Genomic DNA, 27987 nt, shown 5'->3' on the forward strand with positions numbered 1-27987 from the left:
TTTTGTTTACAAATTTAAGCTATTTCTACCATTAAAGTTCTGTTTACCCAATTATAATATTTTAAGCTAATTTACCTGAAAATGTTTAGTTCTTCAACTTTAAAATGCTAAGTCACTTATCGGTTAACTTAAAATTAGCTATACATTACAAAAGGTGGAAAAAACACAGATAACAGGATTAAAGAATAATAAATTTCTTTATTAGAAGAATAATAAGAATTTCTTTATTAGACAAATGCATCTTAAAACATTTCCTGAAAACATTTTTAGGTTTTCAAAAAAATGCTAATTTTTTTTACAAATGTACTGCTTTAATAGAAACAATAGTTCAAAAACTATTTCAAGAGTATTCTTAAAAGTAGCGTTCAAAGCTGTGCTTGTCAAACACTCAGCACAATTGCCTCACAGCAAGAAGGTCACTGGTTCGAGCCCCGGCTGGGTCAGTTGGTGTTTCTGTGTGGAGTTTGCTTGTTCTCCCCGTGTTGATGTGGGTTTCCTCCGGGTTTCCCCCACAAGTCCAAAGACATGCGGTATAGGTAAATTGGGTAGGCTAAATTATCCGTATTGTATGTGTGCGTATGGTCACAGTTTTTGGTATGTGCTCTCCAATGTCCAGCTGGTCCGTTTCCCCACAGGTGTCCTGAAACAAAACAATAAAACAAAATGTATATTATGCATCAGTACATAAAAAATAAAAAGGCACAGCCAAGTAAAAAAGGGGGAAAAAGTAAGAAACTGAAAAAGACAATCAGAACCTGAAAGTCAGAACTTTTCTTCAGTAGAACAGTAAAGAAAATGTAAAGAAAACTGTGGTCTTCGTTCACTAATTTTCATCTGCTAACTAGCATTTTATTTAAGACCACAGGTGCTTCAGTTCCAAATTTTCTTTGCTGTTCTACTAGAGAAGAAAAACAGTTACCCACATCTTCGATTGGCTGGGGTGATTTAAAAAACAGGAAATTTTGATTTTTTGTTGAACTCAATTTAAGATGACTAAAATCACTCAAATATAAAAAAGTTTCTCTTTCTAAATTGACATTTTACATGCTTAATTGCATTTTCAGGTTTGCAATTAAAACAATTCATTTGAAAGTGAACTAAATGAACTACATTCACTAACCAGGTAATGTGTAATCAGCTTCTCGAGGTTCTCAGACAGGTTCACAGTCAGACAGCATATCACCACCTCCCAGAGAATGTCCACACTTTGAGTGCAAATAGAAAAAAATATATAAATAAATTGTAATATTTTAAAATGCATTACATGGTAGAGACAATGAACATCTAAAATTTAAATGCTAAAACAGGCAAGCAGAATTTTCAGTAAACAATATCTGCTCCAGCAATTTCATCACATCACAGATTTTGCATCCTGCACTTCCCCCCTTTTTGTGAAATAAATGGAAGAGCTGTTCTGTGTAATTGTTCAAATTTTCAATGAAGGTAGACTCCACATCAGCAGCCGTCAATCCTTTGAATTCTTCTTTGATCTAAAAAAAAAACAAATTAACAAATTTTACTTATATTTACTTATAAATATACTTTCATTATTAATTTAATCGAAAAAACAACACAAAAACAAACAAATAAAACAATACAATAAAACCTTTAAGTTTTAAAAAGTATCATTATACCAGCATTTCCCACCATGTTCACATGCTCAACAGTGTTTGGCCACAATGATAATTGTTTAAAGCTCAGTAAAAAGCACCTTAACAGATACAAACAGGAGCAGATATATAATACATCAGCTGACAGACCTGGCTTCAAACACTCCTGTGTTGATCAGGGTTAACACGTTGTGTTGAGTCAAGCATGGTCATTTATTAAAAGCGTCCATTCGTTATACTGTAAATTGCCATCTAAACATTTAGACATGCAATATTTATAAGCAGGCATAAGGAATATCCATTATGAAGGATTTTCCAAAATGAACTCCTCAAATTGCGCACTGTGGTACAGCGTCATCTGATAATCTGATGATCCTAAAATATTGGGTTCAATTGACTAAACCTTAAATTATTGCTAACTTTACTAAAAATTGCTAGTTGTTTTTCTTTATTAAATAAAGTAAACAGTGAAATCAATATTTTATGTAACATTTGTAGTTTAAAATTAAGCAATGTCCAAAACTAAACTTTTTAAGTGAAATCTGTTTGTTTAAATGAGCCATATTTACTGTGGCTGGATATAATTTTTTACAGTGCACTGGCAGACTGCTTAAAAGATAACTATCTTTTTGTTTTCTAATTAACCTAAGAGTGTCAGCAAGAGATAGTAATGTTTTGCCTGGTGGGCAAAACATTACTATCTCTTGCTGACAGCCAAGTCATCGGCTGAGTGATTTCTCTTTGTTTGTTTTTTTTGTTGCAAAAAACAAATAATTGTTTTGCAATAAAATACAGTGACTAAATTGCTGAATAATATTTCTATATATTTCTAATAAACCTAAGAGACTGAGCTTTTGCATTTTTGCATTACAGTACTATTTTTCAATGTCAATTGCAAGCAGATAATTTCCCATTAACAATAGAATTTCATTGTACAATGCACATATTTGATAATCAAATGTATCAGAATAAAACAATACTGTTGTGAGAAATGCATTTAATTACATCATATCATATAATTTTCATACTGTGACATCATATTTAAATCTATTTTGAATAAATAAATCAACCTTTAATTTCAACTTCAAATTTAAACATTGTTAATATTTTTGTTGCAGATACTCAAGGAGATGTCTTCACGTGATGTGGTTTGCACCACGGTTGCTCTGTCTCGTTCAGGACGCACAATCTTCATTGGAACCTCCACTGGGACATTGAGGGTCATCAAATACCCACTAATGATCCAGAATGACTGGATTGAGTACCAGGCTCACGCTGGCCCTATCACAAAGGTATGCAGTAGGGATGTAACGGTATCAGAATTTCACGGTACGGTAATACCTCGGTATGAATGTCACGGTACGGTATTTATTGAATCATTTACAGGAAAAAAAAAAAACTTTTGAAAATACTCCAAAAAAGTGCCAAAAGTGTCAATGACATACAAATTAGCCATCTATCTGTTAGCTTTGAAACAGGAACTTCAATTTTAATAACAAAAAATTATTAAACCATGTAAAAAAAATAAAGTTTAAATTTAGTATTGTTAAAAACTCATCACATTTAACATTTAATCACTCACTTAGATAGAGATGGGTTTAAAGAAAAATTATCATATAACTATAATCTGGTAAAAGCTGGTATCTCTGGGTATTTACAATGTCCCCTGCAACAGAAAAAAACCCTCTCATTTGGGACTGAGGATTCTGGGACAAGAGAGATATGACTTGGCCCATGTTGACAGCAGTGGGGTAACGTTGTGCATTGTCTTTCCTCCACTTGAGAGGACAAACCATGAGTGAGATAGAGATCTCTTTGCGGTACAAGTCAATGTCTGCATCAATCTGAACAGTGTGCTGTGTTTCTGCAGTCCCCATGACTGTTATTAGTCGTATTCCCCAACTTGCAGGCACGTGCACACATAGGGCTCAACCTGTGCAGTGTACATGCCCTTTTTAGTCTTGGATAGAAAATGCCCTTCCAAAACGATCAAAAGTGCCCCCGCGACGCGACACAACCTCCGTCCAGTCCAGCCCTTCAGTAGGCGCGCGATAACACCTCTCTTGAGTATGCGCGCTCAACCCCCCCTCGGCGCTTTACAATACGCGCGCCACAACACAGCTGATTAGAACGCGCGCGACAGCACCGCTATTCAGCACGCGCGCGGCGACAACACCCGCTTTAGGTTCGATCATTTCCATCTTTTTTTCATCTCCGCTACTAGCAGCACACTCCATTTCCGCATTACTGGATCTGTAGCGACAACAGACCGCAAAGGATTATGGCCACGCCGGGGCTGATGGGAAATGAAGTTTCAGCTACCTCCCGTTCGCTTCATTCGCCTGAGCAAATTTTCTCAGAAGACCTATAGTTTTACCGAGTCATGCGACTTCGGTAATATCGAAAACATTTAATATTGCGGTATGACGGTATTTACAATACCGTTACATCCCTAGTATGCAGCCTTTTTTAGGGGAACAAGACCCTATTAATAGTGCCATGAAATGAAAATCGGGATATATCTAGGCATAGCTGAATAATAAAGAGTTCATATGTGGAAAATGACATACCATGCACAGCAAACACATGTTTTGTCATTGTCATATTAGCAAAAGTGGATACTGACACGCCCTGAATGTGTTTGCGCCATGCACTTTGCACTTTGCGCATGGACCGTCAAAATAGAGCCCAGAGTCATGAGCTAAGAGAATGAGAGCAGAGTTTATGAATATTCACAACCCTTTCAAATAAGGCAAAATCAGACCTTTAATTTTAGTTCCTCTTCCAAGTTTATGAATATTCACAACCCTTTCAAATAAGGCAAAATCAGACCTTTAATTTTAGTTCCTCTTCCAAGTTTATGAATATTCACAACCCTTCCAAATAAGGCAAACATTTTATAAAAATGTTTAGGTCCAAATCCCTGGGTTGTAAATTGACATGTAAAACCATTTCTGGATTTTTTTTTTTGCACTCACCTCAGCTACATACATTCTGTGTAGATATCAGAAAACAGTATAAACATAATGGGTTAGTGCATATTTTGAAACCTTTAAAGGTCCCAAAAAATGCTTTGAAATGTTTGAAAAAAAGTTATTTAAAATTTGACGTAATCTGAACTGAAAAAATAGGAGAGAGTGGGATATAGAGTTGCTCCTCCCCTTTAAAAAACAGCCAATTAAGAGTTTTTAAGTGTCTTCACAACATCAGGTGAACACCCCCCTGGTGGGCAAAACGTTACTATCTCTTGCTGACAGCCAAGTCATCGGCTGAGTGATTTCTCTTTTTTTCTTGCCCCAAAAAAAAAAAAAAACAATTGTTGTGCAATAAAATACAGTGACTAAAGCCTGGTTTATACTTCTGCGTCAAGTGACCGGCGTAATCCACGGCACATGCAACGCAGGTAGCTGTGCATTTATACTTCTGCGCTGTCTCTGTTGGTCTGCATTAACACTTCCAAAACTTCCAACTTTCAAACTCGCTCATTTTGAGGCAGGAACCGGCGGACATGCAACAAGTTTAACTATGAGGTAAACACAAAACAAAACTTTCCATCCGGAGCTCCTTCACGGGACTCCATGCTTGTAAACAATCACTCCATCTGGCTCGCGCGACTCTCGGTCTTGCCCAGACTCGACAGTGCTACCAAGCTGACCAATCACAGAGCTAGCGCTACACGTCAATGCGATGTGTAGTTACATTTTTTGAGGTGTGCACTTCAGCGACGGTCACGGCTTAGGGCTATGCGTCAACACGTAGGCTGCGCCGTAGCATAACCTTGACGCAGAAGTATAAATCAGCCTTAAATTGCTGAGGAATATTCAAAAGATACAGTAGATTTAAAAACTGTGAAATTGCAGCTCTATCAGGCACATGATGCTAGGTTTTAAATAAATAATAGCAGCTAGGGGGCAATGATACTTCTGTTTTTTTATATCTGTAGCTTGAAGCAAATAACAATATGACCAGTTTGTGCTACATTTCTATGGAAATACTAGTGTAGCTGCCATTACTGCCAAAATTGCCAGTAATTTTCTGGAAAGTCTGTATGTGTGAATAACTATTGTGAATAACATTTGCTTTAATTTGCGGCTGTTTATTAAGTTTAGCAAGTTTTATATTTGAGGTATGGGATAAGTGTTAAAAAATGATGGTCTTACAGAACAAAAGGATAATAATATGCGACTATTGCTTCCAGCACCCAGGGAGCAATAGATGTTAGGTGTATTTCTCAGGGGCACGTCAGCTGGGCATCAAAGATGGAGAGATTGTGATTCATTCACTTTTCGCACCTACTATTCCAGCCAGGAAGCAGGAATTGGGCTACTCCTACTTGCTAACTATTAGGCCACAATCCCTGCTGAATAATGATAATAGTAAAATAAAGGGTTACTTTTTCCTGTCAATCTACTCTTTCCTGACTTCATAGTTAAAAGTGACATGTTATTCATTGTTTTTTTTTTTTTATTTATTTATAGATGGTTATCACTTTTGATGACCAGTTCCTGATAACAGTCTCAGAAGATGGTTGTCTATTCATCTGGAAAATCATTGACAAAGAAGGACAAGGGCTGAAAAGAGAGAAAGAATTGATATACTCAGAAGAGATCCTCACCAACAAATTGGACTTTGATGAAAAGGTAACCAAAGGAATTATTTTTCTTGTGTTGGTCACTTCCAACCTTTTTTTGTTGTTGTTGCTAATTCTGCTTACTTTGGAATATATTCTTAATCTAATGTGACATGACTAGAATGCAACACAGGCTCATTATGGATAAGTATACATTTCTACATTTCTGGAGAGCATGAATTATGTAGCCAGAGTTATGTCTAGCTGCATTTTGTCTTTAGAAAGAATGCTACGGGGTGGTATGATGCTGTTGATGGCTTCTGTTGCTTTTTGCATTACCAGCGGACTACTTACCTCTATATAAACAGCTTTTTTGGTGTTATCAGTTTGCTCAGTAGCTCGCCGTGTATGTTGATGGACTTGGGACACAGAGCTGAATTGACCGTGATGACGAGAGTCTGTTGAAGCACAGTTCTAGAAACCATGTAAAACAAAAGCAAAAAAAATAATAATTAATAAAAAACAGGTTTAAAACATGGTGAAATCATGCAATCGTAGCTAATTTTCTTTTTCTAGATTGCTATTGAGAACACTATCGGTAAGGTTTAGGGATGGGGGTGGGTGGTTTAGCCTGTTGGTCAGTCAGTCAGTCAGTAGCAAGCTGGCCTGGTCGGCAGAAGTGTTTATTGGTTTTATGGATTTATGCGAGAAGAAGACATGGACACATGGATTTATGTGAGAAGAAGCGCAACACAAATTTAAGATCCTCAAAAAGCATACACAGATGTACCTCCAGTTACGCATTTTACTGTCCCCATTTCCCCAGAAATGAAGACAGGGATACGTATCCGTAATGAACCTGGGTCGCTATGATGTGTAAAGTCCCTGTGAAATTATTTTGTGTTAATGTAAATATGCTAGTCTTAAGACAATATATCATCTACTGTGCTTTTTTAGTGTGCATTTATATATCTGTATGTATCCCCTCTCAGCATCTGATTTTTGTTTACCCCATTGGCAGATTATTTTGCTTGATTTTTTTTTTATTTACTTATTTCAAGTTAAAATTAAAATTTAATCAAGTTAAATAATGTAATTGTCATTATTAGGGATTTATAAAGCATAGATATTCCTCAATTTAGATTAAGGAAAAGTATTGTAAAGTATTGCTTACAGTTTCAACAATAATGGAAAGTTCTTCAAAAAATATGCATTTCTGCTTTCTTCCCCAAACCTGTTTCTATTGGCATCCAAGATGGTATATGCAGTGCTGAATAGTTTCTCACTGTCAGCACTGGTACTAGGTGCACAGAAAAACTGCCAGTACTGAAATTGGCTATCTGAATGTGAGATTGATTGCTCCTTCATATCTGTCTGAAGTTCAGTTTGTGTTCTTGTAGTTCCTGCACCATGTTCTTCATTATGCTCTAGCTAGATTTCCTCAAACAGGCCCTTCTTTTCTGCCACTGTCTCTTCTCCAATTGTGGTGCTTTCTTTATAATGTCAGATCATCCTTTGCATGCATTATGCTGTCTGCACTTGAGAAGTATCTGAACCTAACATTAATATACTAAGTTATTAAATGTAACAAAAACATAACCTCCTTCAAATTAGCATTTAGTGTGGTAATACACTTGATCTATCAGTAATTATTAAACTATTAAGTCCAAAATGTGTTTGACAATAGCATTTGTATAAAGGACTATTTTAAAAAATGCAAAAATACATAACACATGCACTAATAAAGTAAAACATGGTAAATGTAAAAAATCTATATAAAAGCAATAAAAAATTTTTAATAGACATACCTGGCTTTGAAACATGGATCAAAGAGAGTTGCAACTGCATACATTGTTTCTTTCTTGATGGTTGCAATTAGCCCAAGCCCAAACAGCACAACATGTTTGTTATTTGAACAACTCTAATTTTGTTCAGTTTTATGAGAAGTCAAATCTTAAACAATGCAAGAAAAACGAAGGAAATGATTATTGATTTTAGAACAAATAATCAACCATCTGAGATGACTAATATCAGGGGTCAAAAAGTAGAATGTGTGGAGAATTACAGATATCTGGTACCAATATTCACCATTCTTTAAATTTTGAGACAAACTGTGAAGCGGTGTGCAAACAGGGGCCCTTTTCACATTAGCCCCTTCATGCTCACTCTTTTTTATCATGATTTTATAGAGTCTACCTTATCCTGCTCTGGTGGTATGGTTTGGAAGTCTGACCCTTAGAGACAAGAATAGACTGAGCCAGATTAACAGGTGGTCTAGCAGATTAATTGGAGAGTCACAGCTGAGTATTGAATCCGTGTATAGAAGGAAGTTTTTTTACAGATTGCCTAGACCATCACCAGTTGTAGTTCTTATTATCTTTCTGATGAGTTTAACCTTCTGTCAGGGTTTCTCGCCTTGTTTCTGTCCTGTCTTGTTTCTGTCTCCCTTTCGTTCCTGCTATTGATTCTCTTGCTGCTCTGCTCTAATTTCTCTCACCTGATTGTTAATAATAATAATAATTCCTTACATTTTTATAGCGCTGTTTTGGGCACTCAAAGCGCTTTACACATACAGATGTCACTACTTCAACGTGTTCCTTTTGCCGCCATTCATACCGCGGCGGCAGTGTTAATTGGTGCGCCAGCAGCTTTTGACCACTGAGTGGCACAGATATTCAGCTTTGCCTTTTCACAATACTAAATAGACGGTTCTGTATGCATAACTGATGTGATGTAATATGTTCAATTAAAATATAATTTTGTTTTAGTTTTCTTAGTAATAAACATGCTATCTATAATGTAATGATACATTACATTACATGTAATAACATCTATCTATCTATCTATCTATCTATCTATCTATCTATCTATCTATCTATCTATCTATCTATCTATCTATCTATCTATCTATCTATCTATCTATCTATCTATCTATCTATCTATCCTTTTTCAGACTGTTTTAAACTAGATTAACTGTTACCAACAGGCTTTCTCAAGCCAGCCTCAAAGCTTGTCTCGACGAACTTTAAAGGGTCAAGAAACACCAACACTAAAAAGTGTAAATTGGTTGTTTTTGCGTTATTTCAAGCTAATTCGTACTTCCGGTTTGAAACAAATTTTTGAAGCTGCGTCACGGCTATGAGATAATAGCGTGTATTCCAGCGTGCAGACTGGGCATCTGTGCCAGAGTGTGTCTTATTACGTCTTACAGTGTGATGCATTAATGCATGAGTAAGGCTTGGTTCAAACCTATCAGCGCGCTCTATTGTGCAACTTCATTAATATTCATTACTGTCACAGTGTTTAGACGACAAAGATGCCACGTTGTGTTGGCAAAACAAGTTTTTCAGTTTGTTCGTATTGAAGTTAATTATTGCACCGAGTGTAAACATGTTAGCACCACAACCAAACTTTAACCTCGTGTAGGGTTTTCACCGCATTTTGTGACCGGAATAACACACGCGGCTTTCTGATACTACCTGCCATGTGCATCTAAGTTTCAGGGAAATGCGGAGGTTTTTTTTTTTCTCTCATTCGCCGTGGGGTATCAAACATTGCATGAAAAATACACGCTTAGAGCAGTTCCTCGAATCAAATATCTCGTTTGTCACGAGGGACATTAATGAACTCCCTGAATGAAAGAGCCAAACTGCAGTTAAAGTCCACCATTTAATAATTTGTCAAATAATTTGACTACTGATGTCCATGTAAACACCACCATGTGTGTGTGTGTGTGTGTGTGTGTGTGTATATTTTGGCTCTGAAACTTTCGCATGCCCAAATAGACACTCCCACACCATCCCACTTTAGTTCCTCCCACACTCTCCCCTAAACAGAGCTGGACACGCCCACTTTTCTGACTTTTTCCAAAGTAGAGGTGTGAAAACACCCTGCTGAAATGAGGGGGTTTCATGGCCCTTTAAAAATCTAGTTGCTTTTAAGATTTATTTTATGTCTGCATTTAGCTGACAGCGCATGCACAGCTGCGTTACCAATAGAAAACCTAGGCTAAATAATATATTCTTTAATCTAAACGGCTTAGAAAAACTATGGCTAAAACCACTTCTTGGTTCACCACAAATCTTTTTTAAATGCATTAAAAGGCAAGCACATATCTTAGCCTTACCCTGAGTTTGTTCACACTCTGCCTGTACTAACCTACATGCTGTATTTTAATATGGCTAATTTTGATGAATTTGCTCTAACTTTTGACAGCTTTTTCTTCTTTTTATGTGGTTATGCGCGCATTATATTTCACACTTAAAGTGACTGAAACTGAAATTAAAATACAAAAGATGCTGAGCCATTACTACAAGTAAAAAAACAAAAAAACAAAACAACAATTATACTTTAACACTTGAAAAAAAAAAAAAAACTGAACTGAACTGAAACTAAATTATTAAAAATAAACATGTGGGACTTAATTTATTTAATTTGTGGGACTTAATTTATTTTTATTTTACTTTCAGTTAGATGCTTGATTTTCATGCTTTTGATGAAGCAGCTTTCAACTTAAGATATTTAGACCATGCGCTGGACCGTTTCTCAGTGTTTTGCTGCAATGTCTTTAAATAAATAATTATTTAGGCCTATTTTCATTATTCATTTATTTTTCATTATTTGTTTATTATTATTATTATACAATAACTGAGAATAATTATATTCTGTTATTATATTATATAAAATATAATTAACAACAAAAATATAAATAAAAACGTAAATGAAAACATAAATGAAAAAGCTTATTTAATGACTGTCTTAGTTCTATCAAAATAGCAAACACTGAACGTCTCTATATTTAGGCTAAAGACTGCTTTATTTATTTATTTAGGCCTACTTATTTGTACTGAATGTTTGGGCTTTCATTTTAGTTGTCTTTTAATTCTTCAATTCTACTTTCCAAAGTGAATCCTCATTGCACTTAACAAGTTTACAATGATAATAAAGTGTGTTAACTATTTTTTTATGATTAATGAAGAATTTATGCTTTGTTTTATCATTTCATCTTCATTTATAAGTAAAGTAGCATATTTTAGCATAGCATATAGGCTATTTCTGTCCGTTCGCATCCCGTCACTTTGTGCACCCTGGCATATTCATAAACTGCGGTCATACATTAAAAACGCGTGCTTGCCCATTTAAAGCAGCGGCGGTATAAGCAACGCGGTAATGGTCACATTAAACTCTCACCTACTGTAGGGGGAATCTCCTCATCCACCACCAGTGTGCAGCATCCACCTCAATAACGCGAAGGCAGCCATTTTGCACCAGACCCCACACCAGCTGATTGGTAGAGAGGAGACAGAGTGATGAAGCCAAGTATGATATGGGAATGGTTATAGGAGGCCATGATGGACAGAGGCCAGTGGGCAAATTTGGCCAAGATGTCAAGGTGAAACCCCTACTCTTTTTGGAAGGACATCCTGGGATCTTTAATGACCACAGAGAGTCAGTACTTCAGATTAACATCTCATTCGAAAGATGGCACTCACTGAGCAGTATAGAGTCCCCATCAGTATACTGGTTCACTAGGACCCACACAGACCACAGGTTGAGCGCCCCCTGCTGGCCTCACTAACACCACATCCGGCTGCAACCTAGCTTTCCCATGTGGTCTCCAAACCAGGTACTGACCGGGCGCAGCCCTGCTTAGCTTCATTGGGCGACCATTTAAGAGTTGCAGAGAGCTAGCTGCCAGCTATTAGTTGTATGCCATTTAATCATCCCTTCTCTCTCGCTCAGTGCTTCAAAATTAATCTATGTTCTATGTCCAGTTGTGCATCAGCTCACTTCTGCTCTGCTACAGTCTGTGTTTAAGTGACTATGGAAGCCTTGTGATCTGCTTGCTTGCCTGAGGCCTGTTAGCTGCCTTGCTGTTCCCATTTTTCCCTATGTATTGTTATTTTCTGTTTCATCCAGTCCCGCATTGCCAATAAGGCTGACTAAAAGACTTTAATTAATTATAGTAATCATTAAAATAAGCTTCAAATAGAGCAGAGCCTGATGAGTTTCAAATGAAGTGTGGAACCTGATAAGCTTCAACTGAAGTGTCAAGCCTGATGAGCTAGAAATGCAGTGCAAATTCTGATAAACTTTAAATGCAGCACTTAGCCTGATGAGCTTTAAATGCAGTACCGAGCCTAATGAACTTCAAATGAAGTGCGGAGCCTGATGAGCCTGAAATGCATGGTTAAGCCTGATGAGCTTTAAATGCAGTGCAAAGCATGGTAGGCTTGAAATACAGTGTAGAGCCTGATAAGCTTCAAAGGCATTGCAGAACCTGATGAGCTTCAAACACAGTGTGAAGCCTGATGAGCTTTAAATGCAGTGCAGAACCTGATGAGCTTCTAATGCAGTGTGAAGCCTGCTAAGTTTCAAATGCACTGCAGAGGCTGATGCGCATCAAATGCAATGCAGAGCCTGATAAGCTCCTGATGAGAAAAACCTATTGCCAGATTCGCCATTACCCAAGAATTTTATAGAATCCTAGAAAACGGTTTTCTGATAAACATTCTGTTCAAAATTCATTATTTTTGTATCTCCTAAAAAATTCATTTTTTTTGTATCTCCTGACCTGTAGATGACATTGTACTCAACTTTGGCATGGACCTTCAGATCATACTGTTCATTGAGTATTTTATTTTATCATTGAGTTTTATTTTGAACTATATGTTTGTGACATACATGCGTTAACTTTTGAATGAAATTGAATATTAAAAATCTGTTCTGTTATTTCTGTGGGGATCAGTTCATAGATTATCTGATTCAATTCAATGTTATGTGCATAGTTTTATTGTACAGTACTGGTTTGAATCAGCATGATCAGTGAAATCCTCACTCAGTGATGCAATCTCAGACACAATGCACTTAAATGGAGCGAGTGATATCACTGTGAGGGGTAGGGTTAAGGGTGGGCTTAGGTGAGCCCATTAAAAACCATTAAATGCAGCTCAGATTGCACTGCACAAGGTCTGCATCCAGACCCCTCTCACTTCTTTTAACCACCACCACAATTGTGCTAACTTTCATCATTTTCCTACTTACGGTTTACATGGCTCCTATTGACTCTCAGTTGGGAAGAAACGGACGGAGATATTTAGCTGCAAGCTGCAATTATCAGGGCCCAGTGGCCGCATCATAAACAAGCATGACAACAAGCTACATATCAACTGGAAAATTATAATGAAATTTCAAACTAATTCAAGATGGTGGACAGAAAGTTATGTCAATTAAGGAATAAAGCATTTCAGTGTTCACGATATCATCCAAGGAATCTAGCAAGACCATTCTCATGACAATATTAAAAAAACTATTTAAAAGTCTTTTGATAAAATTTGTATAATTTCTATTGATATAATTTAATTGTTGTCAATTTTATCCAGAAGGTGGTGCAAACTGATGTAGATTGATCAATGTCAGTTCTAGATCACGCAAATTAAAATTTGGTTTCAATACAAATCATTGCAGTGATTTAGCCTTTACTGTCATCTGGTAGTATTACATTTAAGTTTGTGCATATGCTAAATGTGCACAAACAAGATCTCCTATGACTCTCTCTCTCGAGATTAAATCGCAACAAGATATCTCGTCAAGGTGAAAAGTCTTGTGAGTTGTGACTTTCTGATGGAGTGTGAGAGTGAAATTAGCACTGAAAATTGGAGGCAGGATTGGATTTGCCTATACCTTGCAACCCCAGGCTGCCTCTGTGTTGCGCATCACTCATTTGCTTGGGCGGGTGTGATATAATCTTGGGCGGCTAAATATAGATGAATATTTTGTAGCATTTGCATGTCCTTTATGGCTTATAATTTGTTAAAACAGAAATAAAATACCATTTGTTACAGTAAAAAAAAAAAAAAAAACGGGGGCCTCATGTATCAACGCTGCGTACACACAAAAACTTTGCGTACGGCAAGTTTCACGCTCTCTTTTGAATTTACAAATGATGATATTGATGTAAAAATGTGCGTTGGTCCGCGTAAACTTTATGTCTGGGTTACGTATATTTCTTGTGTGTGTTTGTGTGTTTTATTTCCATTAGCGACTCCTAGAGGCAACTATGTTAGATAGCACAATAAAATCGCACCAACACATGTGAAAAAACATTGCTATTACTTTATAATTGATTAAATGGAGGAATTGACACATTTTTTTTTTTTTTACCAATTATGTCATTTAGAACATATAAAAATATTTGCAAATGTATACAATATTGTGGCAAGGTGGCCTTGGTCAACCCATGATTCATTCATCCTCACAAACTAGCGACGGGTGGTCTCTTGGTGAGTAATGTATTTAAATATATTATTCCAGCTAAGTTTTTTTGAAATTTAATTTATTTTATCGAGTGTGATTATTTAACTGCCGTTATCCATTAAAGACGTGGCTGTAAACCCCCCTCAACAAGCCACGAAACTAACCAAGAGTGCAGATACAATGATGCCCATTCTCAAACTTGGTCAGCGAGTGATTGGGCAGCTAAAAATGCCAGTGGCACTGCCTTGATAAGAAACAAAGTGTCAATCTTTTTCCGCGTGGCGCCTCTACTTGGCGTGGTCCGCCCCGTCTCCAGTCCAAAGCATGTAGGTTATCTGCTTCCCTCGGAGCGAGAGCTTACAAGGCTGCTGGCCAGGCTGCTTTCGCCTTGCATGCAATGGCCACCTACCAGCGCTACCAAGCGCAGGCCGAGCTGCACGAGGGTGGGTCTAACCCAGGCGACCGACTATGCTCTCTGGACCACTAAATCCGCCGCGTGTGCGCTGGGGAAGACGATGTCCACACTTGTGGTCCAGGAACGCCACCTCTGGCTAAATCTGGCTGATATGCGCAATGTTGACAAAGTTTGCTTTCTTGACTCGCCCATATCCCAGGCTGGCCTGTTCAGCGACACCGTCAGTGAATTCATCTAGGAGTTCAAGCCGGTGAAGGAGCAGTCGGATGCGATGGGCAATGTCATCTATCGGCAGGACCCGGTAAGCCCGCTCCGTCTGCCGAGCCATCCACCTCCACTGTTCCTTGCCAAGGAACAGCGGAGGTGGATGGCTCGGCAGACGGAGCGGGCTTACCGGAAAGCCGGCAGCCCCTCCTGCCCCGCTAAGTCCGGTAAACTGACCGCGAAGCTTCCCTGAGACAGGCCATCCAGAGAGGAGGAAACTTGCTCTTTCCCCGCTGGAAGGCGAGGCCCATATTCCAACGGTACTTTTCAGTGCCACCAAAAATTCAATGAAAGAGCACTTTTCCCCTTCCCTGGATGTGACAGCTCAGGCCCTGCCAGTCTGGGACGTGCCGCTTCTCAGCTCGCAGGGTCTACCTGCTCCGCCAGCGGCTCTCGAGCGCTGGGGGGAGGGTCTCCTTTCTCCCAGCCCTCGAGCCCCCTCTCCGGAGTCAGGGTGCGGAGCCAGAGCGAATCGCTCTCTTCCAGCTCTTCCGCAGGACCCTCCCGCTCCCCGGATTGGCACACCCGCTCCGCGCTGCCCAACCACTGATACGTCAGCGGTTGTAGCGATGATGCCATTAGCGAGGGCTCTGCCTACCTGGTTAGCGCGGGCCAGCCCCTCGCGGTGGCTCATACGCACAATCAGACTCGGCAACGCGATTCAGTTTTCTCGAAACGGCCCCCCAAGTTCACGGGCGTGTATTTCACCAGGGTCAACTCCCTGTCTGCCCCTGTCTTGCGTGAGAAGATTGCTGCCCTCCTGGCGAAGGGTGCAATCAAGCCGGTTCCTCCAGCCGAGATGGAGAGCGGGTTCTACTGCCCATACTTCATTGTACTTAAAAAAATCGGTGGGTCACGGCTAATCCTAGATCTGCGCATTTTGAACCGCTGTCTTCACAAGCTGCCGTTCAGAATGCTTATGCAGAAGCGCATCCTTCGATGTGTTCGTCCTCAGGATTGGTTTGCAGCCATAGACCTGAAGGACGCGTATTTTCATGTCTCCATTCTGCCACGCCACCGCCAGTTTCTGTGGTTTGGATTCGAGGGTCGAGCATGGCAATACAAGGTCCTCCCCTTCGGGCTCTCTCTCTCTGCTCTCTCCTTCTGCTCGCGGGCATCCGCATACTCAATTATCTCGACGACTGGCTGATTTTAGCCCACTCGCGGGAGCAATTGACTATCCACAGAGACAAGGTTCTCCGGCATCTTCGCCTATTGGGGTTGCAGGTCAACCGAGAAAAGAGCAAACTCGCCCCGGTGCAGAGGATCTCTTTTCTCGGGATGGAGCTGGACTTAGTCACCATGGTAGCACGCCTCTGCAGAGAGCGCGCTCGCCTGTTGCTGAACTGTCTGAGGGAGCTCGACAGCAAAATAGTGGTCCCACTGAAATACTTTCAAAGGCTCCTGGGGCATATGGCATCTGCTGCGGCTGTCACGCCGCTCGGATTGCTACATATGAGACCACTTCAGCATTGGCCTCTAGATCGAGTCCCAAGACGCGCATGGCATGCGGGCGCACACAGAGTCTCTGTGACTGCGCTGTGTCGCTGCACGACCCCTTGGAACGACCCCTTGTTCCTGCAGGCCGGTGTGCCTTTGGGACAGGCGTCCAGTCATGTTGTTGTTTCAACAGACGCTTCCAACACGGGCTGGGGAGCTGTGTGTCGCGGGCATGCTGCTGCGGGCCTATGGAAGGGTGCCCAGCTGCATTGGCATATCAATCGCCTAGTGCTGTTGGCAGTGTTCCTTGCTCTCCACTGCTTTTTTCCGGTGTTGGAGCAGCAACACGTGCTGGTCAGGATGGACAGTACGGCGGCGGCAGCGTATATCAACCGCATGGGAGGTACGCGCTCTCGCCGAATGTCTCAGCTCGCCCGCCGTCTGCTCCTCTGGAGTCATCCGCGGCTGAAATCGCTGCGCGCCATTCATATCCCGATGCGCTCTCACGGCAGCAAATTCACTCTGGAAAATGGAGACTCCACCCCAAGTCTGTCCAGCTGATATGGGCGTGATTCGGGAAGGCCCAGATCGATCTGTTCGCTTCCCCCGAGAACGCTCATTGCCAGTTGTTCTTTTCCCTGACCGAGGGCACTCTCGGCACGGATGCACTGGCCCACAGCTGGCCTCGGGGCACACGCAAGTATGCGTTTCCCCCAGTGAGCCTGCTCGCGCAGCTATTGTGCAAGGTCAGGGAGGATGAGGAGCAGGTTCTGCTAGTTGTGCCCCTCTGGCCCAACCGGACCTGGATATCAGAGCTTTCCCTCCTCGCGACAGCCCTCCCTTGGCAGATCCCTTTGAGAGAGGACCTACTCTCTCAGGGACAGGGCACCATCTGACACCCTCGCCTCGATCTCTGGAACCTCCACTTGTGGTCCCTAGATGCGAGGAAGACTTAGGTAACCTACCGACTGCGGTGGTTGATACCATCACTCAGGCTAGAGCCCCCTCCACGAGGCGCACCTACGCCCTTAAGTGGAGTCTATTTACTGAATGGTGTGTCTCTCACAGAGAAGACCCCCGAACTTGCCAGATCTGTGTTGTGCTCTCTTTCCTTCTAGAGAAGCTGGAGAGCAGGCTGTTGCTCTCCACTCTCAAGGTTTACGTGGCCGCCATCTCCGCTTATCATGACGCGGTAGCTGGCTGCACCGTGGGAAAGCATAACCTCATCATCCGGTTCCTCAGAGGCGCTAGGCGAATTAATCCAACTTGCCCCCCTCTCATGCCCTCTTGGGATCTCGTTCTCACGAGCTTGCGTTCAGATCCCTTTGAGCCACTCAAATCAGTATCCTTAAGATTTCTGTCCCTGAAGACAGCTCTGCTGGTCGCGTTGGCTTCCATTAAGAGGGTCGGGAACTGGAGACATTTTCGGTCAGTGACTCGTGCCTGGAATTCGGGCCGGCTTTTTCTCATGTTATCCTGAGACCCCGCCCGGGTAATGTGCCCAAGGTTCCTACCACTCCCTTCAGAGAACAGGTAGTAACCCTGCAAGCGCTGTGTGAGTCCTAATACCCCAGTAAAAGTGAAGGGGACACTACACTGTCAGTGGGCGCCGTCTTTCGCATGAGACGTTAAACCGAGGTTCTGACTCTCTGTGGTCATTAAAAATCCCATGGCACTTCTCGTGAAAGAGCAGGGGTGTAACCCCGGTGTCCTGGCCAAAGTCCCTCTATCGGCCCTTACGATCATGGCCTCCCAATCATCCCTTTCCACCGAATTGGCTCGATAGCTGGTGTGTGGTGAGCGCACTGGCACCGTTGTCCTGTGGCAGCCGTCGCATCATCAAAGTGGATGCTGCACACTGGTGGTGGTGTGGAGAGACCCCCCTCATGATTGTAAAGCGCTTTGGGTGTATGGCCATACACAATAAATGCGCTATATAAATACACATTACATTACACATTTACAATCTGCGAGTGGAGCCGGTTTCCTCAAGGGTTATTAGGTAACCCTTGGTGATTGAGGAAACAACTCGGTGGGGTCTTGTAATATGCTTGTGGTGCCCTTTTTCCTTAACACGGAGAGATGTGCACCTTCCTGTCTGTCAGTAAAGTTCCCCGTTCAGTGAGCCCTGCAGATTCCTCCATGGCCCCCAGCACTGACTCAGCGGAGGAGTCACTTGCTGGCCCACTACGTTAGGTCTGCTCGCTGGTCAGCCCGCGTTTTGGGTATAGGTGCCGGCTATGTGCGATCCCCACTGGCGATCCCATATGCTTTTTCCGCCACTGTTCAGTCCCCCCTCTCGGGTGGACCCGTGCCTTCTCTATCTGCTAACCACCTTCTTATGCGCACTCCCCCTTCTTAGGGCTAGTCCATATGTAATTACCATTTTGTCTTCCCATTGGGTGCGGATGGTCTCCGCAGCGTCCTCCCTACCGGGAGTGCACGCTTCCCAACATACTGTCGTATTTTCCTAGAATTATCTAAACACTAGCGACTCCCAAAAAAATATGCCTATTCCGTAAAACTTCTTTTGAAGTGGGATAAGTTAGGGCCAAGGGCACGTTGGAGGACCGCGCCTTCCATGATTTGGGTACGTCACGCTTGCCTGACTGCCCTCTCATCGGAGACGTTGGTAAGGTGCAGTCATTATGGCGTTTTCCATAGTCTCCCATACGTGGATTTCTAAGTCAAATCCACCTATAGCACTGGAGTTCCCCAACCGAAGGGGAACGTTCGAGGTTACAGAGGTAACCCTTCATTCCCCTCCTCGGGGAACGACAGTGCTATATTCCATCGCCATAATGACTGTCCCTTAGCTGTTTAAAAGTCTTCAGCTTAAATGGATGGCGTTTGCTCGCGCCATGAGGCAATGAGGCACACCTGCGCAAACTTACGCTGCCAATTCATTTCTTCATTAGCCCGTTCAATACTCTTTCAGACAAACAGCTTCTGAACCGAAACCTCCCCTAAGTAGATTTCTAAGTCAAATCCACCTATAGCACTTCCGTTCCCCTCCTCGGGAAACGAAGGATTAATTCTGTAACTTCGAACATTCTCTGCTTAGGTCTCTTTCTTAGGTTTTAAGGTCTCCTCCTTCTGTCTTTGGTTTCTTCCTTTGTCTTAAGTTTCTCAGGTTAGATCCTCCTTCTCTGGTGTCTGTTTCTTTAGGTCCTTCCTTTGTCTTAGGGAGGTGGCCTTGGGTACAACCTTCATAAGGATGGTTTGTATCCACCCTCCAGGGCCAAGTTGACCAATCAAAAATTAACTTCCCTGAGACATGCTTTATGGCTCTTTGTTCAAATGTATAGGGATTTGCATAGGTATTTTGATGTAAACTGAGGCAGAAATGTTTAAGTTTTTAAAAATGTTAATATGTTGCACTTGTATTAACAAACAATGTAAACAATAGTTTAGTACACCAAATTAGCTACAAAAGGATTTCAAACATGAACTGTTTATGAGCTTGTTTAGCTGCTGTAGTGTTAAACATTAATTGCAGAAGTATTAAAACCATAATATTAACACAGGAGCAAAGGAAACATCGCAAAACACATGAGTACACTTAAAGAGAGAATAAAAGTTTACGTTAAAACATCAAGCAAGGAGCCTATAGATGTTCTGACCATGTCTCTGTCCAGTGCTGTGAGCACATTCCTTTGGGTCATAAATACCTTTGAATCAGATTACAACTGACCATTCAGTCTTTTCCCTAGACAGAAGTTGGTGTTGTGTTTGCTGACGCATTTCTTGAATAAAAGCAAAATAATTAGGTGTCTGATCGGCCATATTTGTTACACTAGACCAAAAAAAAAATGCTGCTTCAGCGACATTGTAATTTTTAAAAACATTTCCATTGTTTTCTTCCATGCCACCAACGCCCTCTGAGGCTGCATAATGCTTTATTCCCTTTTTATATCTCATACTAAAACCACAAGTATTCAAATTGTCCGGGAACTCTCTGCATGTTCGTCTCAACTTGAACTGGATCGGCCTGTGCCATGGCAACATTGTTTGTGTTTTCATCATCTTCGCAACTATTCGCATTATCCGCAGACTGCTGCTGCTCATTCACCCCGGCCGTAGCAGTATCGCCCTGTGCCACGTCAACATCACTTACAATAAATTTAAATTAATATAAATTATAGTCAGATAAGAATAGGGGTGAAAATAGGATTCATATAACGAAAGTTTAATAATTTTTAGTAATCTATTTACAGCTGGACGATGGACCCTTACAATAGCTTATAATTTATTATAAGATTACCACCCATTTATTTTTAGAATGAGGTGAAAAATATTATCACTGCCTGCAACAAGTTATTTTATGAAGTGACTATGGATATGCAGCCTATCTGTACAAGGGGTACATGTCATGGGCATAGTTCAAGAAGACAATAGTGCATAGCTGAAAATCATAAAAAAACATTGGTATTAGTTGCAAAACATGTCTTTACAAAAAGGGTCATTTAAAATTCCTAAAGGCAAAATTCCTTATAGAGACTTTTAATTTTTCACAATTTCTTTTACAGGTGAGAGTTCAATGTGGCTACTACTGCCGTGGCATATACCAGCACCGTTTTAAATGGGCAAGCACGTGTTTTTAATGTATGATCGCAGTTTGTGAATATGCCAGGGGGCACAATGGGACGGGATGCGAATGGACAGAAATAGCCTGTACAGCAGCTGTAAATATGCTACTGTACTTATAAATGAAGATGAAATGGTAAATCAAAGCATTATAATTACTTCTTTAATTATAAAAAATTAGTTAACACACCTTATTATCATTGTAAACTTGTTAAGTGCAATGAGGATTCCCTTTGGAAAGTAGAAGAATTAAAAGACAACTAAAATGAAAGCACAAACATTCAGTACAAATAATTAGGCCTAAATAAATAAATAAAGCAGTCTTTTAGCCTAAATATTGAGATGTTCAGTGTTTGCTATTTTGATAGAACTAAGACAGTCATTAAATAAGCTTTTTCATTTATATGTTTTCAGTTACGTTTTTATTTACATTTTCGTTGACTCATTTTATGTCTCAATTATTTTATTTTATTTTTTTTATTAATTGTTAACAAAACATACAGGCTGAAAAACCTATATAATGAAACATATCAATTAAAAAAAAAACCCACCCCCCTCCCCTGCGGTCTCTTGAAACTGGGCTTTACAATGAATAGAAGTTAACATAAAAACAAAAACAGAATACAGTATCAAATATCAATTATACAAAGCAAGGCAATCATTCTGCATCCTGATCATTTCTTTGTGCAATAAACAAGGAGATTTTGTCAGCAGCTATATTCCAGATCTGTTCACTCGCGCCGTGGAAGTTGTACCAACCACTTGTACATGTCCAAATTATGTGGAGGCAGCTAATGTTGGGCTAGTAATTTTTTAGCAGAAGTTAAGCCAGCCAGCCAAACAGCATTTGTTAGCTTGGTAAGGTTCAACGTAGTATCATCACTCAGTAATAGAACAGAAGGATTCAATGGTACAGGATATTCAATAATTTTTGATAGGATGACACATATCTCATTCCAAAATCTTTGTACTTTCTCACATTCCCACATCATATGTAAAAAAGATCCAAGTTCCTAGTTAGGACATTTATCACAGAAAGGACTAAAGGAGGCATTTATACAATGTCTTTTGAGAGGGGTCCAGTAGGTTCTATGACAAAAGTTATAGTGAATGAGTTGGTGACTAAGATTTTTAGATGAAGTAAAAATGTTCTGCCATACTCTTTCCCAGTCTGTGACACCCTCTTCTAGTTGTCAATCAGTTTCCCAACAGCACTGTACAGCTAATTTTTTTTGCTGTACCTTCTAAGGCCTTTGTATATAAATGATTAGTAACGGACAGATTAAACCAAGTAATGATTGGATGAGTGGGAAGATTGTCCCTCCAAGGAACCCCGTAGGCCTTCATGGCCGATCTTAAATCGCAGATATAAAAATAGAGAGGAAGGTTCTGTTTCATACCGCTCACAAAGTTCTTGAAAACTTAATATGCCATTAGAACCAGAAATATCTTTTAGTGTATAAATGCCTTTCTGCATCCATTTCCTTAAAAGAAATGGTGCACCCCCAGATCTAAGATCTTTATTATTCCAGATAGGTGTATGGATGTGCCATTTAGGTGAATGATGAATGCATTTTTCCATTAATTTAAACTTCACTATCGTATTGCCAATAATTGGACCAAAAGCTTGTATACACTGCTTGTTATTTAGCCCAGAAAACAGAATATCTTGTAATCTATATTTATCAGCTAGTTTCATTTCAATTTGTCTCCAAGGAACTCTAGATAGTGGGTTCAGCCAAACATGAATACATTTTATTTGAAAACCTCTATGGTTTAATTCAAAATTTGAAAGAGTTAGCATGCAATGATAAAGGCATTGAGGTCCATACCTGGAGATCTTGTTCTTGTCACGTCACATAAAAGGTGAGGAAGCCAACTGTAAGTAAAACAAAAGTCTTTAATACTGTTCTCACAAAAAGACAGGAAAATGGTGAGTGGCTGGAGGCACTGAACAGGTGAATAATAGGTGGTGGTCTGGTTCGGCAGCGCTGATCAAATGTTCATAATACTCATCAACAGAGCAGATAAAACATTTATCATAGAAGAAACAGGGATGTCTCAGATGTAACTCATCATCAGAGCGGATCACACATTCATCATGAAGAAACAGGAAGCATCAGAGACAGCAACATGGAAAACAACCAGACCACTCACCACCAGCGAAGAGAGGAGCCTGACAAAACACAAAGAACCGTGAGCAAACAACGAACTGACAAAGTGAGACAGAAACGCTGAACATTTATAGGCACATAAAATGCACTACACCTGTAGAGCGGCGCTACGCAACAGTTCCGGTAACAAGATCATGTGACTTCTCAGCTGATGACATGAAAACAAACACCCACTGACAGCCACGCGACACCCACACAAACACAGAAGGAAAAGCACACATACTTAGAAACACGTATTATGATAATGAACTGCCATACAACTAAGACACTTCAAATAAGGAGCAGATGGATATACAAACCATGACAGTTCTACCCTAGATTATACTTGCAGATAGTTAGCGTCCGGGATAGTTAGCAAAGATGACTGAACAGCAATGCCTAGATAAGTTATGGAATTTCGTATGGGGACATTACATGACAGCTTAATATGTTTAGCTATGGAGTTGAGAGGAAGCATAGAGGATTTATCCCAGTAGATTTTGTGTCCGGAAAACATACTAAACTTTCCAAATTTATTCAGTATTAGGGGAAATGACGTTTGTAAAACTGAGATAAACAATATTATATCATCGGCATAAAGAGATATGCATTGTTTGTGATTTAACTGAAAATGAACACATATCTTCTTGTCTTATCAGCTGTGCTAGTGGCTCAAGCGACAAAGCAAATAGCATGGGGGACAACAGGCACCCCTGTCTAGTGCCGCGCCCTAAATTAAAAGGTGAAGAATGTAGACCATTAGTTAACAGAAGCTGTTGGGTTTCTACATAATACCTTAATTGTATTAATGAAATTAGTACCAAGGCCAAAAACCTCCAAAACAGACCAGAGATAGTCCCACTCCAGCTGGTCAAGCGCCTTTTCTGCATCTAAGGAAAGAACTGCAGCTGGAGTAGGACAATCCCGGGCCTCGTGTATGACATGTAGTAATCTCCGGATGTTGTCTGATGCTAATCTACCTGGCATAAAGCCAGTCTGATCTGGATGAACTAATTTATTAATGTATTGTTGTAATCGCAAAGCTAAAATTCTAGCATACATTTTAATATCTGTATTTAACAGGCTAATGGGTCTGTAATTTGCACAGTTTGAGTGGTCCTTTCCTTTTTTTGGGATCAGCGAAATAAGTGCTATATTCAACTGAGGGTGAAAGGCCCCAGTATTTACTGCTTCATGAATGGCAGCCAAAAAGATAGGATCGAGAAGATCAAAATATTTAAGAAATAACTCTGCGGGAATCCCGTCTAAACCTGGTGCCTTGCCTTTTTTAGCACCCTGTAATGCCTCTTTAAGTTCTTCTAGAGTAATAGGTTGCCCTAACTGTTCTGCTTCTTCATTATTGAGCTGTGGTAAAATTAGAAATTGCAAGAAGGAAGCACAGTTATGACTTGAGAGAGTACGTTCAGATATATAAAGTTTAGAAAAGCAGTCAGAAAATGCTGAGTTAATTTCTTTGGTAGTCCTAACTCGTCCTTTGGCCGGGTGATTGGTTACGTCAATATACACTTTTGCTTGATTTTGCTTAAGTCTAAGGGCTAAAAGTCTGCTTGGTCTAGCATCATTAGAGTAATAATTCTGTCTGGTTCTGTGGAGTATAAATTCTGCTTTCATTCTCAGAAGATCATTTAGTTCAGTTTTAGAAGCCTGAAGTTACTTAACTGTCAACTTGGAGAATGAAGATTTTAGGGAATATTCAAGTGATTTACATTCTTTTTCTACATAGTCAATTCTCTGATTTTTTTTAAAATTAGTAGCAAAAGCTAAGGAGAAATCTTTTATAAAACCTTTTGTAGCTTCCCACACAAATATGGGGTCCTCAACAGAGCCTATATTAAATAAAAGAAATTCAAACAATTTCGCTTTGAAGTCTACATCGAACTGGCTATTCAGTAAAAGCGAGGTATTCTTGAATACATGAGATGCCTTGTTGAGAAAAATGTGTAGTCTCTACTTGAAGGGTTTTAAGATCTCTAAATATCGACCAAATTTAATGCCCTTACAAAATTTTTGAGCGCGGCCGAAGAGTTAAGCTGTACTTGATTACAGGAGGAAGATCTGTCCAATACTGGATCAATAACTGCATTCATGTCCCCCCCCAATAATCAGTGAGTAATCTATAAGTGGAATCAAGTGGTTAGCCATCTTCAAAAAAATGTTACCTCGAATACTATAGGGGCATAGATAGAAACAAATGCAATTTTCTTTCCCCTTATATTAGTACAAACATAGGCAAGTCTACCAGATTGATCTTGACTTTGTCTATCAATCTTGATGTTACAGATGCGCAATATCAAAACAATAGTGCCTTTAGTTTTAGTGTTAACAGTAGAAAAAGCTGCAACTTTATAAAACTTATTCTGTAACCTCTGAACATCTGAATTTTTCAGATGTGTATCTTGAATTAAAGCGATATCAACCCTTTTTCTCCGTAAATAAATCAAAAGTTTAGCTCTCTTGTTTGGACAGTCCTCTAACATTAAGTGATATAATTTTGTAGTTATCCATAATCTATTTGAAAAATTATACGAATTTTAAGAGTTTTTCCACAACCAGAATATGACTGCCTAATTTAAACCGAAACAATGCAAAAAAAGTACAGAAAAATAAAATGAACAAATACCCCGAGACTGCAAAATTCCCCAACATCATAAGGGCCCGTGGCAGCACACACCTTTGTTCACTAGAAAGTCAACGTCGACTACCCTCTTCCATTAACCACAAAACATAACTGTATACTTACTATGAACATTAATGACAGTCATATATAACTAGAGTAAATGATTAAAACATTTGAAATAATTAAATTAAAAATAAATAATAATTAATTAATATAAAAAAGAAAAGAAAAAAATACACGAAATGCACAAAACATAAGTTTACTAATGAAAAAAAATAAATAAATAAAATAAAAATAATAATAATAATAATAACAACAACAACAACCCCTACAAGGTATGAAATAATACGTGAATAAATGAACTTATCTCAACTCTCAAGTTCTCTGAAGCAGAACATTAAATTGTATGTTTTACATGTAGAGCAGAGGTGTTTATTCCAAACACATTTATGGACTTTTTATTCATCCATTGACTCTGAAGGCGCGGATAAAGACCGTGAAAAGACAGTTTACGTCTCACACCAGATGCGTGGTCATCCGCTTGTTAAGTGGTAACGTGTTTGTGACATATGTATATTCAGGCACATGCACACATAGGGCTCAACCTGCCCTTTTTAGTCTTGGATAGAAAGTGCCCTTCCAAAATGATCAAAAGTGCCCCCGCGACGCGGCACACCCTCGGTCCTGCCCTTCAGTAGGCGCGCGACAACACCGCTCTTGAGTATGCGCGCGACAACACAGCTGATCAGAACGCGCGCAACAACACCGCTCTTCAGTACGCAACAACCACTCCCCCCCCCACTTTTGAAATCAAGTCACATACCGTGTTCGTTTGAGATTGTACTTCTTGGCGGAGCTCTATCAGAGATGATTTAACATCTTCCATTGTTGCTTGTATAGCATTCTGAACCGTTATTTCCAACAAGATTTGTTGTTTCGAAAGCGCCTCCGCCATAACGTCGGTTAGATTATCTTCAGTGCTAACTAGTGTAGCATGAAATTAGCTCATTTTATGAATATTAATAATCAACAACAACGGTTTATTCTTAATTATTAATATTCCGGCTTAAGCTTCAGTCAGCTTGGTCAAACCAACATATGATTTTAAATGATCATGCTCGCGCAACCGAGCGGATTCCCAGATTATGAATATTAATTATCAACAATAACGAATTATTGTTAATCATTAATATTCCGCGCTCTTCCGAGCGGACACTGTAATCTATTCATTTAGAAAAAGGGAATTTAATTGCTACTTCTTGTGAAGTAGATTAATCATTCAAAAGTTTTAAACAACTTATAATAGCTAGGCAGGGGAATCTGTATTTCAGTGACATTTTCTCGTGAGGCAAACAATACAATTCATTTGATTATAATGGAATTTATTGACTAGTCAGACGTAACGAACAAACAAACGCACAAACATACATTTAACACAGAACAAAGGTAAACCACGTGAAGATATCGGGTCTATAGAACGTGTAACAGCAAAGAGAAATAGTAAAGCTAGAAAATATAGATTTCAGATTAAAGAGTGACAAAACTTTCAGTTCCACACGCACCATTAAGGACCACCAAGGTTATATAAAAAACACCTTTTTGATAAAAGGGGCACAGCTTAATCGCATAACTAAAATCACCTGGTTTTTCATGTCTGGAGGTCTCTTTTATGCGTCTCTCTTCCGTCGTGATGAAAACAACTCTTGATGTCCTTTGATGCGTGGAGTTTGTAATGCAGTTCGGACGAACACGATCGCAAACTTTAAACTGAATTTACATTGCCGGAAAATAAAGAAAACGTGGCGGGAAAAAGTCCATGCGGCTTAGGAAGCCACGTGTGGCCCGAAGGCCACCGACAAATGATGTTCTTCTTTTGGGACGTTCTCTTTCTGCCAGATGTTTGGGAGGGCAGAATGAGTTATACCTGCGGGTCACGTGACGACCCGTACAGCATTCTGACCAATGATTTCAGGGGAAAGTTTGCGCGCGAACCTTCCTTTGTCTCTGGGCTGCGCGTATGCAAATTTGAGCGCCCGCCTAAAGCATGCGGACAG

At 40.0% G+C, this 27987-nt stretch overlaps 1 protein-coding gene and 1 long non-coding RNA gene across 8 annotated transcripts in view; one reads left to right on the plus strand and one right to left on the minus strand.

Moving 5' to 3' along the window:
* Nucleotides 1-27987, plus strand: part of cfap57 (cilia and flagella associated protein 57) — a 328197-nt gene that overhangs the window by 88057 nt on the left and 212153 nt on the right. For all 6 annotated transcript variants that reach the window (XM_073923815.1, XM_073923822.1, XM_073923828.1 and 3 more), the window contains exons 10-11: nt 2729-2902; nt 6089-6250. In XM_073923815.1, coding sequence (XP_073779916.1) covers nt 2729-2902; nt 6089-6250 — 336 coding nt within the window. The remainder of the gene's footprint in view (nt 1-2728; nt 2903-6088; nt 6251-27987) is intronic.
* Nucleotides 181-27827, minus strand: LOC103909878 (uncharacterized). Of its 2 annotated transcripts, XR_011006388.2 has the most exons (7): nt 27574-27827; nt 23411-23489; nt 23300-23318; nt 22975-23021; nt 6535-6654; nt 1121-1490; nt 181-640 (listed from the first exon to the last, which is right to left on the minus strand). It is a non-coding gene; the product is annotated as an uncharacterized lncRNA (long non-coding RNA). The 2 variants fall into 2 exon arrangements; XR_012390989.1 differs by lacking the exons at nt 23300-23318; nt 23411-23489 and having other exon boundaries at nt 27574-27683.

Source organism: Danio rerio, chromosome 2, assembly GCF_049306965.1.
Source record: "Danio rerio strain Tuebingen ecotype United States chromosome 2, GRCz12tu, whole genome shotgun sequence".
Taxonomy (NCBI): domain Eukaryota; kingdom Metazoa; phylum Chordata; class Actinopteri; order Cypriniformes; family Danionidae; genus Danio; species Danio rerio.